The 18,698-nt window shown below is 50.3% G+C and overlaps 1 protein-coding gene across 1 annotated transcript in view; it reads left to right on the forward strand.

The window, feature by feature from the left end:
• Positions 1 to 17,798, forward strand: part of LOC119448476 (uncharacterized) — a 51,459-nt gene extending 33,661 nt beyond the window's left edge. The window contains exons 4-5 of the mRNA XM_049666312.1: positions 782 to 880; positions 17,579 to 17,798. Of these exons, the coding sequence (XP_049522269.1) occupies positions 782 to 880; positions 17,579 to 17,706 (227 nt within the window). The 3' untranslated portion in view covers positions 17,707 to 17,798. The remainder of the gene's footprint in view (positions 1 to 781; positions 881 to 17,578) is intronic.
• Positions 17,799 to 18,698: the final 900 nt, after the last annotated feature.

Below are 18,698 nucleotides of genomic sequence, written 5' to 3' on the forward strand. Positions count from 1 at the left end.
CATGTATATAAGAACGCAAAACCCGTTCACGTGGCCTTCGCGAAGTTTTGTACCACAATTCAGTTCGGTCACATTGTATCGTAAACGCGACTATTGCGTTTTGAAGACCTGAGTGGCTGTTAGGCGACGTTCTCTGAGCCTTCTAACGAAAAGCCGCCTCAAAAATGCAGTGCACGTAGCCAGCCCTGGGGCAGTATTGAGCATTTATAATAGGGTTTTAAGCATTTTAATAATTCTGTAGCAAGTTATACCTGTACAATGTCATTCGAAGAAAAGATGCTGAAGATGCTACAGCACTGACAGAAAGATAAACTTAAGTCGCTTCTTTGAGATCTTTGGCTAGGTGGCCCTCTAATAACCCTTTCGCCGTTTTAAACGGACGCTACTGTTTGTACTTCCTGATCTGCATTACTTTTAGGAACTGCGGCATTGATGGTCCCTTTCTACGCCAACGCAGTTTCGGTAATCTGCTAGGGAAGAAAACCATCCGCCTTGAACCTACTTACAACCACCAATAAACGCCGCTTCTCATTTTAGCGGTCATCTCATTCATTGCGTCGACGAGACGTTTTAGTACCAGCTAGCATTAAGAGGCAACTTGTCTTAAAATGCTAGCCTCCTGTGAGCAGTGCAGTATTAGCGTGGTGAGTACCGCTAGCACGCTGAAGAGCGATTACATCCCATGCACACATCTGAGTTACATTCCGTCAAGATACTTAAACACCACTCTACAAAATGTGAACTGCTCGAATAATTAGGAAATTCTCCATTCCTCTTGCAGCACCTCCGCGATCGCCTTCGACTACACTAAGTATCCAATACAGGCTCAAACATTGGAACAGCACAGCTAAATGCGCTGTGTTCACCTTGTACCTCGGCCGTAAGTATCAAGTCCTACGTTCATCATCATGAGCCTAATTTTAAGTCCACTGTAGGGCGAAGGCAATCTATAATTACCTGTCTTGTGTTGGCTCATTCCAGCTTGCGCCTGCAGATTTCGTAATGCCATCACCCCACCCAATTTTCGGTCGTCCTACACTGCGCTCCCCTTTCCTTGGCACCCGTTCTGCAGCTCTAATGGTCCACCGGCTATCTGCGCTACACATTCCAAGGCCTCCCCGGCTTCATCTTTTTTTCTCCTAATGTCAACTAGAACACCGGCAATCCCCGTTTGATCTCTGATCTACACCGTTCTCTTCCCGTCTCTCAACCTTACGCCTAACATCTTTCGGTTCATCACTATGGTGGGGTCCTTAACTTCTTTTCGAGGTTCTTTATTAGCCTCCAAATTTCAGGCCCATATGTTAGAACAGGTAGAATGCAATAATTGTTCATTTTTCTTTTTTCAACATTTGGTTGTCAACACGCGACATTGAGCCACACATCGACGGTGCGTTACGATGTCGATACAGGTACCCACGCTCCGCTGCGCCAGCGACCTTATCGCGTGTCACGCACAGAGCGCCGTGTTATTGAAAGCCAAGTCAGCGATATGCTTCAGCACGGAGTTGTTCAACCTTCCAACAGTCCCCGTGCATACCCTGTAGACCTTTAGATAAGGAAGAGGCGATCCATCCAGTTTTGCGTTGACTACCGCCGTCCTAATAAGATAACGCACAGAGACGCGCGTTTCCTTTGCCGCGCATCGACGGCGCTCTCGATTCTATGTAAGGAGCGGAGTAATTTTCCTAATCGACATACGATCCGGCTGTTGGCCGGAACGTAAGTCCGGCCAACAGCAGGACTCATGAATAAACTGTTATACCGTTTGGGCTTTGCTACTTTTGAACGGATGATTGACAATCTCCTCCGTAGGCCAAAATGGAAGACTTGCTGGTGTTGCCTTGACGTGGTCGTCTTTTCTCCTTACTTCGGCACTCATCTGTGCCTTTTCGAGTAGGTCTTGCTGTGCTTTCAACTATGACAGGCCTGCAACTCGATATGAAATAAATGTCGATTTGGGGCCAAACAACTAATGATACCCGGACACGTGCTTTCCAAAGACGGTATTTTAGCCGGCGCTTGGAAACTTCGCGCCGCCACCAATTTCCCGAAGCCCATGTCGTTGAATGAACTTGGAAGATTCATCCGGCTCGGCTCACTTTCGTCGTTTTATCAGGAATTTTGCTTCTATCATTGTTCCGCTGACCCAACTACTGCGAGGCGACACTAGCCTTTCTACCTGGTCACCAGCTTGTGACGACGCCTTCACAACATTGCACCGTCTGCTCACATCACCGCCTGCACTGCGCCATTTTCACTCCACGGCTCCCACAACAGTCCACACGGACGCCGGCGGCGTAGGACTACGCGCCGTGCTCGCTCAGCGGAAAAGTGGATACGGCAAATGCTTAGTAGACTACTGGAGCCGGCCACAAACCAAAGTCGAATCTACTTACTCCGCCATAGAAAAGGAATGCTAAGCTATCTATGATTTGGGCCCTTGGAAAATTTCGGTCATACCTGTGCGGCCGTCCCATCGTGTCGTTACAGACCATCACGCCCTATGTGGCTGTCGACATTTAAAGACCCATGAGGCCGCCTTGCCCGCTGGGCACTCCGGCTACAGGACTTCGACATGCGCGTTGTCTATCGGTATGGCCGTAAACACACCAACGCGGCCGCTCCTCTCCCTCGCTCGCCCACATCAGGTGAGACAGTTTGCCTTTCCGCCATCGACTCGATGTTTTCGTCACCAGCGCTCGTCACGTTGCAGTGCCGGTGAAGCACATAGTAGCCAAACCTGTGGATCACGAAACTAACTTTTATGGCGCGAACTGGTACCAATAAAACAAACACTCACGCACCATGATAGCGCCGAGTACAGGTGGCGAACGTCGAAGTCTGCTCTGTGCGTCAAGCACGTCGGCTTATATACATGACAGATCGAAGATTCCGGAGTAATACTGGTGCCCAAGTCAGGCGGGTGAATATTCCTATATCTCCCATCGGTTCTCCTATAGCAGACGCTCAGTCGACGCTAGCGCCAAGGCGTACTTCAGTTAGGCCCTAGCGGATGGATGACGGTGCTACGGTGGCGAAAAAAAGAAAAACAAGAAAAGCGGCGTGATTTTTTTTACCCTCCCTCTTTCGGGATAGCACTTTTTTTCTTCCTTTTTTTATGATAACGTTGTTCCGCTCGTTTCTCCTTTCCCTCTTGACTTTCCTATTCCTCTCCCATGCCTCGCCTCACCCTCCCCTCATGCAATGCTCTTTATTTGTATTTCTTTAGCTGTCCACGGCTCGCCATTTCTTTTTTTTTTCTTTTTGTCGCGGGCGTTATCAGACGCACCGCCGGACCGAAGCACGCGCTCCGCGCTCCTCTCCTGTCCGGCCATGCCATTCGTGCATTCGTGCTGCGTGCTTGTGCGCAGTGGATTCTCTATTACAATCAAGCAAGCATGTGCCCAAATTGCATTAAATAAAATGTAACAGTTTCGCCCTAAGGGCGAAGCAATGAATGCGATAGCAACACAGCAATGTCATACGAAGTAAGGTGAGCGGCTTTGGTAGCAATATGAATTGTAGTAAACATGAGCTGATTAAGTAAGCAGGTGTGCTGCGGCGTAAGTAGACCGACATGAAGAGAGACTCGATGACCACGAGAAGGCGCGTGTGAAACGATGGTGTTGATTAGAAGCGCTGCCCGTGGGCAGCGCGTGCGAAGGGACACACCTGTAGTGCTGCACTGCCGATCCGGGCAGCATTGCATGTGTAGCGTGCGTTGGAAAATGTGGCCCCACTATTACTAACTGAATTGCTCGGTGTGGCCGTCGGTGAAGTGAAGCGAACACACCAATTAAAAACGTGTCCCTCGGCTCCCAAATGCTTCCTTTGCCACTTTTCCCTGTCGCGAAATGTTTTTCAGTAATGCTTTACAGCGTTCTACGTCGCTCGGAAACTCGGGGTACCGGATTAATGGTTCTTTTCTTGCGTTAGTAACACACGCAACAGTTGCGCGGGATAGTGCCACATGCAACACGACAAGGACCTCGACACATTTATACTACCGCTTGTGCGGACAAAATGTCACAGTTTCGCCCTAAGGGCGAAGCAATGAATGCGATAGCAACACAGCAATGTCATACGAAGTAAGGTGAGCGGCTTTGGTAGCAACAACACGCAGAACTGTTGTCGACGCCATCGGCGTTTTGCCCGCGTTCGCTCAAAATGCGTGCGGCGTTGGTGACTGTTGCCGGAGCCTCTGATATAAATAGGCACTGCGTGCCGCAGCTAAACGTCGCCTCCCTTCCCTCCCCCTCCCCCACGGCCTCTCGCTCGTTGGAAGAAGGCGCGTTTGCTCTACATACATGGTGATTGTGAAGGAGAACAGAGACGCCTACTTCTGCAGCCCTTAAGCGAGCACGGCGCAGAACGCGCGTTTGTTCTCCGCCGTGCGTTCACTCCCCGTGAAAGACGCGCCCCTCGCGCCCTTTCACTCGCACATACAGCGTTCGGCGCGCGGCGACGATTTCTTCTCCAAATGACGTCATACGGAACCTCACGGCGACGGCGACGGCAGAAATCTGCTTTTGAGTATCCATATAATTGCTATCGCAATAAAAGGCGTGCAAGAAAGACGCGAAATCTCTCCCGCGGCGCCTTCCCGGAGGGAGAGCAGTCCCGCAGTAGTAGCGCCACCCCTAAAAAAGCGGCGGCAAATGTCAACTGTCGCTTCACAGCTCCGCCCATACTGCGCCGCGCGACGTGGCGGGCCGCACCTCGTGCGTTTCATCGAGCGCCCGTGGCATGGCGCATAAAGGTCGGAGCCGTGTGGAGATAAGAGACTGCGCGGGCGAGCGAGCGACGAGCGCGGTTGTTGGCAGAGTAGAAGTGCGCACCCCCCCCCCCCCCCCCTGCGCTCCCTCCGGCGCTGGCTTCCCGCTTCCTTGCTTGCGCGTGGGTGATTGAGTGCGTTCGCTCTCCGTGATAGCGCGCGTCCCCGCACGCTTCCGCTCGGGCATACGGCGCGCGGCGAAGATTTTATCTATAGGGAACCTCACGGCGACGGCGACGGCAGAAATCCGGTTGAAGTGTCCATATAATTGCTATCCCAATAAAAATAGTTCCACTTACAACACAACAGTTCTTTGAACTCACTTTATTGTGTTCGCTTGCGAAAACCAGAATTGCAGCAGACAGTGCAACACACTATAGTATGGAACAAAACGCGGATGGTGTTTCATGCACGCACATGTAAAAAACATTTATTGCAATTGCTCTAATGGCCTATGCTCAGAATAGCTTCTCAGGGCCTGCTTCTCGCTCGGTCCATAAAATGCATCTCCGTGAAGTGCGCCGAGCATATTCTGCGGTTGTTGACCTTGTCTTTGGGCAAACCCATTAGGTCTATCCTTCCAGCGTAGGTTAAAAACGCTTTCATCCTGAAGAACAGTGAAGATCATAAATTATAACGTCGCAGTTGGAACATACCAAACTCAGCTCGTTTCGCGTCGCGGCAGAGTACTAGTTGTGATATGTCAACCTTAATTCTCGGAAACTCATTTTTAAACGATGGCGACCAATTCGCTAGAAATCAGTGCAAAGCGCACACCTAGGGTGCTATGCAGGATGCGCCGATTTTGGCGAAACTCGGAATCTTCACGAGCTCTGGCGACGCCGCAAGATAAAAGAACTAATGGTAACAAGACAAAGTTTGTCCGTCGGCACGCCTCCAGTTTTATTGGTTTATCTAGATTCCCTCTGGGTGGCTATCATCCCTTGGGCGTTGCCATATGGGCGGTCGACAAACTGGGGCTCACGTGATGATACGGACGGTGCATGGTCGTGCCTTCTTTCACTTGCTTGTCGTTCCACTGAGTGCATTACAGGCAGAAGCAAGTTAGGAAATAAATGCATTCAGTACAATAATATTAGTCACATTAACGTGGGTTATAAGTATTTTAAGGATTACAAGGTGTACACTGAATGTGTATTAGACTAATTCGTAGTTTAATACGTTTCGTGTTATACCACGAGGGGACGCTCGTCCTCTTTTTTTTTCCCCTGGATTGGATTGGCGCGGCTGGCTACGTGCTTGCGCTAGCATTTCCGAGCACATGGTGTGCGCTTGGCTTTCGCACTGGGCTTTCAACAGATCGCCCGTTGCTCCTCCTCTTTCCTCTGGATTGAATTGGTAAGGCTCGCTACGTGCTTGCGCTCCCATTTCCGAGCACAGATTGGTGTGCGCCTGGTTTTCACACTAGGCTTTAATCAGATCGCTAGTTGCTCGCGCCAAAGTAAGGCTGCGAGACGAAGTGAGCGTCGGCTAGCGCAGAAGCGGTTTGCCTCGAGCTTACCGTGTAAGCACTCAGGAATGCCGGGAAGCACTCATAGAAGGGCCAGAAAAATACGCTTTATTTTTTTTTAACTTTATGATGCACCTTCATACTGGATAGCGCGAGCGATGGCTTCTAACAACCGCAGAAAAGAAAGAATCTTTATTCTGGGTAGCCCGAACGATCCGTGGCTTCCAACAAACGCAAGAAAGGGTCTTTGCAACGCTCGTGGCTGTTGGCGGCCACCCCATCTATCCAAGGTGGGACTCCAGCATCGGTGCAGTTGCCCTGTACCCTCCACTGACGAGGTGGCGCTTCACTTTTTATTTTACAATAACGTTCAATTTTTTGCGTGTGAACGCCCGTGATGGGGTTCGCAATGTTCACGCTGTGGTTGACTGTCTCCTAATGCAGATTGATGCATAGCCCCATTAGCATCCACTAAATTTGGGATACAGTTGTATGCGGGCAATTCGTCAATAATAATGGTCCCCGGTTGAACATTGGCGGCAATAATGGCGCCTAGTGTCGCCGCCTTTCGTCGGTCGACCTTGAAAAGTCGCAGCAACTCTTTGGTCGCGCAGAACATGCCGAAGACCCATGGGCCACCATCTTTAACACCACCGTAATTTTGGCGGCTCGGTGGAACGTTGTCGCCCGTCATTAGGCGGCCTCCATTGTACTTTTGCTCGCCGCGAAGAAGGCACTCGTCAATTTGCGCGATCTTCCCCGGGGTCACTGAGTGGAGGTCGCGCCAGCAGGTCGTCCCTCGCGACCTCACGGGTGTAGTTCCTCCAGTCGGCGATGACGGGCTCCGATAAAGGAAACAAGTCGCCGGTCATTTCCTTCAACAGCCATATGCCTATGCTTTTGCTCATGCAGTACGTGAGCCAAATCATTTGCCGCCTGGAGAGGTGGTCGTTCGGACGGCCGAGGCGGTCCGTGTTGGCGAAGTAACTTCCTTCCCCTCTCTGCCCGTGCAGTGCAGCAGTACCGTGTAACTGCGAAAGCTGCTTTCAGCACCTGTTCCACCGTAAGGCAGCCCGGCGTCCATTCTGAGTCTTCCTATATAATGTGACCACTTCGCCTTCGCAGGTTGGTTGGTCCGGGTTGAACCCCAGGTGCTCGCAGGTGCCCCAGTACTCTGATGACGCCGCCGGACCTGGCCTGGGGTTGGGGCGCGGTAGACGAAAAGCGCTTGAAGCCGGAGAGAGCCGAAGCGATCGCACGAACTTTTCCTAGTCACACCAGTCTGTGCTCGGAAAGCATAGGCGAAGACGAGGGCCTTCGCCTAACTCGTCACACAGTCAGCGCACTGACGTTTTGGAAAGGCAAAAATTACACTGAAACTCTACGTCGGTCATGTAGGTGAACGGGTCCAGACGGTCATATTGACGCTTGCGGCCTCTGGATGCGATGACACAGGCTGCTGCTGCCGCCGCCATGTTCCCGAATTCAACTCGAGGGGGGTTTCGCGAAGTACAGAGGTCAACACTCATGTCTAGAACAACGGAGCGTCGTGCTTGGGACTGCACGAGCGACATCTACAGTTTGAAATACGCCACATCTGAGCATGCGCGGTGCCAATGACGCGCCTGCCTTGCATTTTCTCTCCTTGTTTATCGCCGCGGCTGCAACAACTGCTTTGGCCGGCAGAAGCCCTGTCAATGGTGTTGCGCCGCCAAAAAAGAAAAACGCGCGAAATCGCCCGGCTCGGCGCCCGCTATACTGCAGATCGACTTATTCTCAGTTCGCGGTATACCGCCATTGCGTCGTACCTATACCTCGCGCATCGCGCCATGAATTTTGCATAACGCATTGCGTGCACTGCCGTCTGTTAGGAGGGAATTTTACAAACCTACTTTCATCGTTGATTGGTCGTCAACCCGCCAACGTTAATTGCTAGTAATTGTAGGTTTCGATCGCACATACAGAAAAATGCTGCCTAGATATCCTGAACTAATGAGATTTATTGAAATCATCACATGTAGGTACCACAAGAACGCTGTCAAATGTAAGAACAACATACATGAGTAGTAAGCGTAGGCATTTCCTTGTGCGTTTTGTGAGCAAACATTGTCAGTGATAACATTGTCAATAAGAATAAGCTTAAAGCATAGCTTGCACTGGGCGCCGAGAACGATTCGCTGCGTTTTTGTTTGTTTGTTTGCTTGCTTGTTTGTTTGTTTTTGTTCTTGCGCTACACCGGTGACAGCGCTTTTGACGGCCAAAGCAGTTGTTGCAGCCGCGGCGATAAACAAGGACAAAAAATGCAAGGCCGGCGCATCATTGGCGCCGCGCACGCTCAGATGTGGCCTATTTCAAACTGCAGATGTCGCTCGTGCAGTCTCGAGCGCGACGTTCCGTCGTTCTAGGCATGAGTGTTGACCTCTGTACGAGTTTCGCACGGGTTCGCCTGTCAATCAAAACCATGCCCCACGCGAGGCATGTAACTTGTGCACGCGCCCACCACGTTTGGGCCACGCCCAACTTATTTTTCGGCAACAGCCACGTGGTGCGGAACTGAGAGGCATCAACAATCTTGACCGCCGAAATAAAACACGCAAAACGCACTGTTATCGCTGATGTACTGAGCACCCCTATCAAAAACAAAGCGTCGACTTTCACTGGCTTATGCATATATCTTCTTGCGCTGTCATGGCCCCAGAACACTGTTTCATTGCTTGCATTGTGGCGATGTAGCGCATAGGAAATAATTATCGGCACGCCACTGTAACTGCTTGCAAGGCGTCGATGCGCCGTGGTGGACAACGATCCTGAGCAGTGCGTAGTGTTTTCCAACGACAACGTATCGCAGCTGTCGTTTGAGATGGCTGCTCTGTCATCGGTGATGTATAAGAGCCGCAGTGTCGCAAACACGGTCAGCGTCGAGAAACGCTCGCTTTTCAAGACCCAGTGTGATGGCATTTCTTCATCACAAGCACGGCACACTAAACAGTTCCAACACCTTCCTGCGTTCAAAATCTAATTTCCTAACTCCACACAATAGCCCTCACCCGCCAAATTGCGACTGCTGCGCTGTCGTTATGATATCCATCTGCGATCGCTGTTGGCTCTGTAGCAGAGGCAATCCGCAAGCACATTGGAGTGAACAACACACTCAAATTCTGCGTACGTGGACAATGACGGTATTGCTAAATTGCGATAATACGTTGATAACAATACGCGGCGCTGGCGCATTTTGTTGCGCAATATTCTGTGTCGTGAAGCGCAGAAGCACTGTGCCGCGCAGGGTGCGCTCATGTTGTCATACGCGGCTTTATCTCGACATTTCTTTTTGCCTGCTGTTTTTGCACGCGTTCCTTGCTATCTCCGTTCACTGACTGCCATCGAGCAAACTCGGGTAAAACTCGTGCGAACGAGAAACTCGGCGCATCCTGCATAGCACCCCTACACACGTGTTCCTTGCGATACGCACAGGTGGTACTATATTTATAAGGAGCTTTATGTTCGCTGCTTGTTGACATAACGATATACTGCATCGTTGCGGCATTTTCCAATCAGCTAGCTGCTGCCTCACCACCGGACAGCCATGCACGACTGCGCGCAATTACTATCACATATAAAAACCGGGAAGTAAACTGCACAGTGCTCACCTGCTGCCTTTAAGGATGTGTTAGAATTTCACTTCGCATGGCTCACTTCGTGTTGATGTGTTCGCACACGATTGAACCACACACGAACAGCGACAGTTGCGAGACATTGCGGGGGAAAGCCGACAAACGTGCAACGGTACGGTACCACACGGACCACACTGCTAGCGCGGAAGGCGAAAACCGCAAACTGACCACATAATGCCAGAAAAAAAATTGCTGCCGTTTTGGCCATTATCAGCACGGCCGACGACGAGCGCGGGCCGCGCCGCCGATAGTTGAAGACGAGAGAGAAACGACAAGGTTGAGAGAGGGTTGACAAGAAAAAAAAAGGAAAAGCGATTTTGCTTTCACATCCATCTCATGGATGGTGCTGTAATTCGCGTGGAAAAAAAAATCACCGGAGTTTCAGAGGCCTGCCCAAGTGCCTTCCTGAAAGTACTAAACAATTCGTGTCGCGCATATAATCTGATTACACAAGGTTCGGTGACAACGAAAAATGAATACAGCCAGTGATAAAATTCGCGAATCTCCAGATACAGAAAAGGGTGTCTTGAGCTGAGCGATAACTTTTAACATTTGTTAGCCGGTGAAGTGTCACCGCTAAAAGAAACGAATACCCGTTTCAATGCCCCCTTCTTAAAAAGCATCTTCCCGATGCTACGAACATAACACGAGAGCGAAAAACAAGAGCACACAGAGTAAACAAACATAACAAAGCTACAAAGAATTGAAGTTCCAAAGTTCGTTAGCGCTGGCAAACTGGCTTAAGGCGCGAAACATGTACTACGACAGGTCGTGAGCGGCGCCGCTGTGCTTCCGTAATGCCGTCCAGTACGACCTCACAGTCCAGGCGCCAATACGTCCGAGGATCTTGTGGGGTCCGAAATAGTGTTTCAAAAACATTTCACTAAGCCCTCGTGGGCGTATTGGGGTCGAAATCTAACCATGGTCACCGAGCTGGTATTCCACGTAGCGTCGTCGAAGATTGTAGTGTCGGCTGTCCGTCGTTTGCTAGTTGTTGATTCGTAGGCGGGTGAGTTGTGCTTCTTCGGTACACTGGAGATAGGCGGCGACGCCGAAATTTTCGTCACATGGTTCCTTCCGTAAACCAGCTTGAACGGTGTCATTTGCGTTGTTTCCTACAGTGCCGTGTTGTAGGCATAGCTTACGTACGGAAGGACTGCATCTCAGGTCTTGTGCTCGATGCCGACGTACCTCGCAACATGTCGGCAAAGATTTTATTCAGACGCTCCATAAGGCCATTCGTCTGGGGATGGTAGGCGGTTGTCTTGCGGTGACTTGTCTGGCTGTATTACAGCATTGCTTGGACGAGCTCTGCTGTAAAGGTCCTTCCTGTGTCGGTGATAGACTTCTGGGGCAACATGTCGCAGCAGGATGTTCTCGTCGAAGACTTGCGCTACTTCGGCTGCACTACCTTTCGACAGCTAGGGCTTTGGTTTCTGCGAAGAGCGTAAGGTAGTCCGTCGCCACGACGATTTACTTATTTCCGGATGTTGAAGTCGGAAAACGTGCATGGAAGTCCATTCCGATCTGTTGGGACGGTCGGCAAGGAGGCTGGATTGGTTGTATCAATTCCGTTCGACTGCTTGGTGGTGCTTTGCGTCACTGACAATTTCGCACGTTCTGACATAACGGACGACGTTGGCGGTCAGGTGCGGCCAGTAATACTTCTGAATCATCCCAAGGGTACAGGAGAATCCAAGCTGCTCAGGGATGGGATCGTCCCGACGGGCATGTAGAACCTCTGGCCGCAGAGCTGAAGGCACATCGAGAAGGTAGTTGGCATGGACTATCCAAAAGTTCTTCTTTACTAGGAGGTGGTTGTGCAAAGAAAACGAAAACAGTCCACGCCGAAATACCTAGTATGCTGAGAGTTATTCACCTATTACATTTTTCCGCGACTGGCGCTTGGGCACGTGCTCTCGCTTTTGAAGCATAAATATTACCGTGTGACGTTATGCACACAGCAGTCAGCTCGAAACGCTAGTTGGCGTTGGCGCGAGGGAAGTATGCATGCGGCTGAGGCCTAATGGACAGAACATGTATATAGTGACCCTAGCTCGAAGTCCACCATCGTACAAGAAACTCTCAATTTTTGCTCTTTTTTTTTCTTTGAAGAGGCTCGAAATGAGGCGAAACGTGCACCCATCAATCGCGAAGTGGGTGCCATGAGGCAACGAGTCATTCACATCATAAAAATGTTTTAATAAGGAAGGTAACATGCATAACTTTTTTCTACGATACGTAATGTACAGATATCTACAAACGATTATGAGCATTCCTGTTAAGAAAAGGGCGATGCGACCCCATAGCTTTGGCTGCACTGTTCTAGGCAGCAAAACTGGGCCGGTATTTTGTAGTGATGCCTTTTCAGTAATAATGCCTTCTCGCGCTTATCGCGCTTTGTCAGTGGTCAGAGCGACGGTCCGCTCGCGTTATCAACGGGATCAGCCGGGCGTGAGCGGTGGATGATAAGACTAGTATAGAATAAGTCATAAGGCATCGCTACAAAATCGCGGCCCTGCGATACTACTGGAACTTCAATTTACTTCGCCGACTACTCAGTCTCAAGGGCCGTTTATAGTCCGACGTAACGTGAGCGCGCGCGCGCACGCTACGTCGCGTTGGCGAAAAGGACCCCCTCTATAGTCGGGCACACTGGCGCAGCCAACGTAACCGGCGGCTTCAGCGCGCCCCGACGTGCCCGGCGCCGAATTGGCTCCTGACCACGGTGTAAGATATATAGTCTTTAGGTGGGGACACTTCTCGGCTTACTTGCTAGACGCGATCGACCAGATAAAGTAACAAGGGCGCGCGTCTATTGGGGCGGTGACGGCAGCGGATACCTATCGGCGGAACGACGCAACTTCAGTTAGAACGCAGGCGAGAGCGTGCGCCAACAAGGAACGCGCGCATGCACTCTCCCCGGTGACCTACTTTCGTGCGTCACTCAAACATTTCGGATTTCCCGCGAACCACCGGTTGCTTTAACAACGGGAGATTAAACCAATAAAAAGCTTTCTGTGTTGAAGTTGCGTGGTACTGCCGATAGGTATCCGCTGCCGTCATCGGGCCGATCGGCGCGCGCCTTTGCTACTTTATCTGGTCGATCGAGTCTGGCGAGTGTCCTCACCTAAAGAGTATATATCTTACACCGTGCTCCTGACCCATTCGCCCGTTGGTCGCGTCGACTGCGCCGACCCACAATGCATTTCGCGCGAAGAAATAAAGGTGCCCACGCCGCTTCGCCGATGGTTTAAAGCGGTGCGCGGGCTTGAGATCGTTCTGCGCATGCTCCGAAGATAACAGCCAACGGCGTGCGCGTCGGAGTATAGACGGTTTTCAGCAGCGGCGCACGGGCGCGGCCATGTTTGATCACGTCATTGCGCCGGCATGACTGGCCTTGGGTTGAAGGCCAGCGAAGGAGCCGTACTGCTGTATATAGTCGTGGGCGACGGTGCGGCAAGCGGCGTTGTTTCGGGTCCACCGATGGACAGCGGCTGGATCGACGACACAAAGCTTTGTCCCATGGTTCAACGATCATGTAAGTGAACCATTGTTTGTCATTTTAACGTTGTATGTGCTCGCGCCGGAGCGATCTGGCGCTGGATCATCGTGCATGCGCGTCGCTCGTTCGCGCCGAGCGATTCGAGCTCATGGAGGCTTCTTGTGCGGCGTTCACGTCAGTTCGCTAGTTCTTTTTCTTTTTGTGGTTAGTGTGGTGTACTTAAGCTACGATCTGAGCTGTTTGAAGTGGTTGCCCAGCCTCTCGCGCTTTGCTTGACGGCCTCGAATGTGTATGCTTGAGCGCCGAGTGAAAAATCCGTGTCCGCTTGTGTGTTGACATCTCGCTCGCTGGTATTTTAGCTTCCCACATACGTTGAGGCAAGCGTTTGCCTCGATACTGGTGCACTGATCTCTGCAGAATTCACCTGTGCGGCGGGCACGCAATAGTTTCGCGTAGTTGACTTCAGAGCGGCAGATTGTGATTGTTGGATCCACTAACTGAATGCCCCCGAACGGGTGTTGTTTCATAGTAAAACCCGTGTCACACGGGCACGTTCGATCGCAATTGAGCCTCGATCCGAATCCAGTCGGTCGTGATCCGCAAATCGTAATCGAAGTGTCCGATTTCGATCGGAGACCGACGTAAGCAGCTTCTAGCTCAGTGTGACAGAAAACGAGGTATAACGAGAAAGAAAGAGATCCGAAGAAATAACCCTCTAAAAAGGCCGCTTTATTTTTTATGCACGTATAATTTTGAAAATCTGTGTGCTGCGTCGACGCCATGCACGTAGTTCTGAGAGTTTGAACTTTCCAAACTCTTCATAGGAGAGCAACACCAGCTTAGTAATCAAATATGTATGAATTATTGAAACTCCAGAACTATAATTTATAAATCCAAACGATCAGTTTAATGTCAGACTGTATCTATCGTGTTATTTTAGTTATTTCAAACATCTGCGGATGTCTTGAGGAGTAAATAAAAAATCAGCTTTCTTTCATTGCCATTTTTTTTTCATTCCCGCAGTACATACAAATGTTTCTCCCCTATTTCAGTTGTCTACGACTACATGGTCAAGGCAATCGACCAAGATGGGAAGCCTGCACTGGACTACAGGGGTTTGCAGAGGGCATCAACCTTTTTGACAGTGGCAATGTTGGGAAAGCTTTGTGTCAATCCAAGGATGGCATCTGCTGCTAAAGCTGTGTTCCAAGCTGCAGTGTTGGGTAGGGATAGTCCTTGGTTGGACGCCCATCAACAAAGTGAATAGAACATGCCTGAAAAAAAGGGTGATTCATGTAATATTTACAATGGTTTGCTTTTATTTGAACGTAAGAATAAAGGAGTCCACATAAATAAAAAGCACGCACATGGGTAACGCATGCAGTTCTTATTGCAAACTGCCACAAATGTGACAAAAAAGGCAAAAGCAATGTGCTGCCAATGTCTTTTCCATAATCACAAATAATGTCATAATTTCATAGTGTCAAATAATGCCACAATTTCGCGATGTCAAAAGAGGCTATGAAAATTAAAGTAAATAATATATATATTCAGCATGCGCTTTGGGGGAAACCTAAAATACACAAGGCAGAAGGAAACAGCTGATTTGTAGTTACCACTACTTTAATACGCAGCTAATCAAATAATGTCAAACTGGTAAGTTTGAAATTATTTACTTTTATTTTCATGGTTTCTCTTGACATTTACGATAAACGATACGATAAACACGCAACCAACGCTTCTAGCGTTGTTTAAAACAATAATTTTGTGCTACAGCGTCAACACAGCTAGCTTTCGCGCACCTGTGGCCACAAACAACTCCAGGTCTACGTTCTGATCACACCGTGCATCCGAAACAGCAGCGAAACCAACATATGTAAAATCAGACGCGCAGGCAGGAATTCAAGCTTAACGATTTAAAAATGTGATTCAGATAGCACTTTTCCTATCTTTCTTGCAGGAGTTCTCACCGCGACAACTAGTACGCCTTAATTGGCACCGATCCCGGCGCATATACGCACGTGGCGTGTAATTTCGCTTAAGGATAAACATCACTGATAGCAGGTGACTGTTCCAATACGATATCGCTAATGCTTGTGTTCTGCCACGGAAACACCGCACGGTGACCTTAATGTACAGCAAGCGCAAGATGGGAAGTTGATACACTATTCCGCACGCCGAGCGCGTTCGCTTATTCGGTACTATGATCTGCTACTTACTCTTGCCGATGTGCCTTAATTGAAGTTCTTTCTCTGTAGGTTCGCTATCCAGCATTGTCGGGTGAGCTTGTTTTTCTTTCCTTGAGGAAATCCGCGCATGGAAAACGGCCTCGGGCACGGGCAGTCTTGATGCAGCTGTGGCGCGTGTATTTCACACCGACGTGTTCCACAGCTTGATGTCGCCATCACAGTTTTTGCATCTGACCACAGCACACATTTTCCCCTTAATCTCCACATGGAGCAGAATATTGTTCGACGTTTGACAAACTGCGCTTGTTAAACGCCGCTGGCTACGCTTTCGCGACTGAGCAATGGTAGTTTCGTTTGCGCGCCCAAGGCCAGAGATGTCCGACACGCGCGGCGCTCCGGTGGCGCCATCTGATTTCAGTTGCACAAACCGGCTGCTGCAAATCGTCTATAAGGCCCGTTTATAGTCCGACGTTATCGGCGCGTGGGCCCGCGTCGTTCGCGGCCAGCCACGCTACGCCGGTTGCGCTGCGCCAGCCGAAACGCCATCTGAACGCGCGCGACGTCAGCTGTTACCTTCGGAGCATGCGCAGAACGATCCCAAGCCCGCGCGCTGCTTTGAACGGCTGTTTGCGACCGTCGGCGAAGCAGGGGCGAAGCGGCGTGGGCACCTTTCTTTCTTCGCGCGAAATGCATTGTGGATCGGCGTAGCGAAGCGACCAACGCGCGAATGGGTCAGGAGTCAATTCGGCGCCGGGCGCGCGGAAGCCGTCGGTTACGTTGGCGGCGATGGTGCGCTCGACTATAGAGGGGTTCGTTTTTGCCAACGTGACGTAGCGTACGCGCGCGCGCGCGCGCGCTCACGTTACGTCGGACTATAAAGGCCAAGATATAGTCCAGCGTTTTCGGCGTGCCAGCCGCGACAGGTGAAGTCGGATACGCTACGCCGCCACGCCAGCCTGTGGAAGAAATTTGCCTCCTCTACAGTTCGACGCGCTCGCCGCGCGAGGCTAGCGCCATCTCTGTGTGTGGGAGCGTAACTTCACGGCCGCGCGATCCATGGCGCATGCGCATTCTCACTTTCTGACAATGTGCCCGCGCCGTCCGAGTTGCGCGCTTTTTATTTCAGGCAACCAACATGCATAATTGTCTTGGAGCCAGTCATGCATTAAAATATAAACATAAGTTCGACAAGAAAGCACATCGTGATTTTTTACATACGCAAACACAAAAAAATACCTTATACACAGGTCTCGCTCCGTGTGCTGTTTGACTGCCTTCACGGCATGGCGCTAACTTGTCCTGACAGCCAGAGAAGATCGCAGTCCTAGCGCTAGAGCGTCGGCTACTTCAAAAGTGGAAGCGTAACATGTGCATACATCCTCACTTGCGTTGTCATCGTCCACGGACGTTGAGAAAGCCACAGCCGCGCTTTCACTACGAGCGCCGCAAGCCGCCATTTTGCTTTCTGCCCACTGCCCCTACAATGCGCAGTGCGTTCTGGTCTAGCGGCATCCGCGTGAAATAGAACATGTTCTATCTCCGCGCCGGCGGCGCTGAGCGCGCCGGACGCAGCTGCGCACGCCGGCTACGCCGTGACGCCGGACTGTAGATTGTGCAGTTTTCACCGGCGTTGCTTAACCGCGCCGGGCGTGGCTGCGCGCGCGCGTTACGCCGGACTATATCTTGCCCTTAAGGCCGAAACGCTGGCGCAGCGTGACCGGCCGCAAACGACGCTGGCCCGCGCGCCGTGAACGTCGGACTATAAACGGGCCTTAACGGTCACACGGGAACCGTTCATCTACATAGCGCGGAAGCGTGCTACCGCACAGTAGAATGCTGTCGCTTTAAAGCGGCACGATATCAATTGTCGCTGGTTTCAAAAAGGAAAAAAAAACGTGTTTTCGCGGTTCAAGTTACCAATGTCAACGTAATTAGCTACGTGATTTATGTTCTCTCTTTCTACAGCGACATTGCACTGTGAACATCACAAGTGGAAAGACCAAATTAAGAACCCACAGGAAAGCTGCGACTGGTGGTACCGCTACCTCTGCAATGACACAAAGTACCAGGTTTATTTTCCCGACTGTCCTTAAAAATATGTGCGTCGGGATTGATGCTGCATGTTCTACATAGCCGACCGAAGATAACGTGATGATTCTTCATTGCTTTGTAGCTCAATTTGAAAGGCATGTAAAAATAAACTTTTTTTTTCTTTAAACACGTACACTGGCATCTTGCGTATGCATAGGTAGGCATGAATAGATAGGCATGAACAAAGCCTATAAAAAGCCTCTCACCAGGCCCCATCGCCAATGGTTATACACTGCAAGTTGGAAAACGCAGTCTAAGAAGACTGCTTTCCCGAACTAGTTTTTCAGCTCGGTTTATTATTGTCCTGTTACCATGCCACGGTGGGGAACGTCACAGCCAACGAACACACTCTCTCCCCCTGTCTTGGCATAGCGTTCCCGCGCGTTGTTCCTTCCCTGCCTTCTCCTATACTTCACTTTATTACCTTAAAAACCCCATTGGAGGTGTATTACATAAGGGGTGGTTAAAAAAAATAAACATTAGAAACAAGCGTTCATTTTCAGATATGGGTGACAACAGCTTCGGTAAAGGCAGATGGGCTTGTGATGGCTGCGATGGCGTGTGGAAGGCCGTTCCAGTCCCTTGATGCTCGAATAAAAAATGATGCTTGAAAAGTAGTGGTCCGGGCACGTGCGCGTGCAACTTGAAGCGGATGACCGGTGCGATGAGATATGTATGAAGGGGGTGTGATGTACGGTGGGTGATTTAGAGAGCTGTAAAAAAATGAACGGAAGAGAGAGAGGGTGTCAACCTGTCGACGGAAAGAAAGCGTTTCCAAGCCAGATTCGGCTTTCATCAATGAAATGCTGATATTGTACGAATATGAAGAATGAATACACCTAGTAGCCCGATTTTGCACAGCCTCAAGTGCATTTATGACATAAATCTGATGCGGGTTCCAGATGGGAGAAGCATACTCAACTTTCGATCTTACAAATGATTTATAGGTTAACACTTTTACTTGTGGGGTATGACGTAGATGTCGCCTAAGAAA

Source organism: Dermacentor silvarum, chromosome 4 (assembly GCF_013339745.2).
Source record: "Dermacentor silvarum isolate Dsil-2018 chromosome 4, BIME_Dsil_1.4, whole genome shotgun sequence".
In the NCBI taxonomy this organism is placed as follows: domain Eukaryota; kingdom Metazoa; phylum Arthropoda; class Arachnida; order Ixodida; family Ixodidae; genus Dermacentor; species Dermacentor silvarum.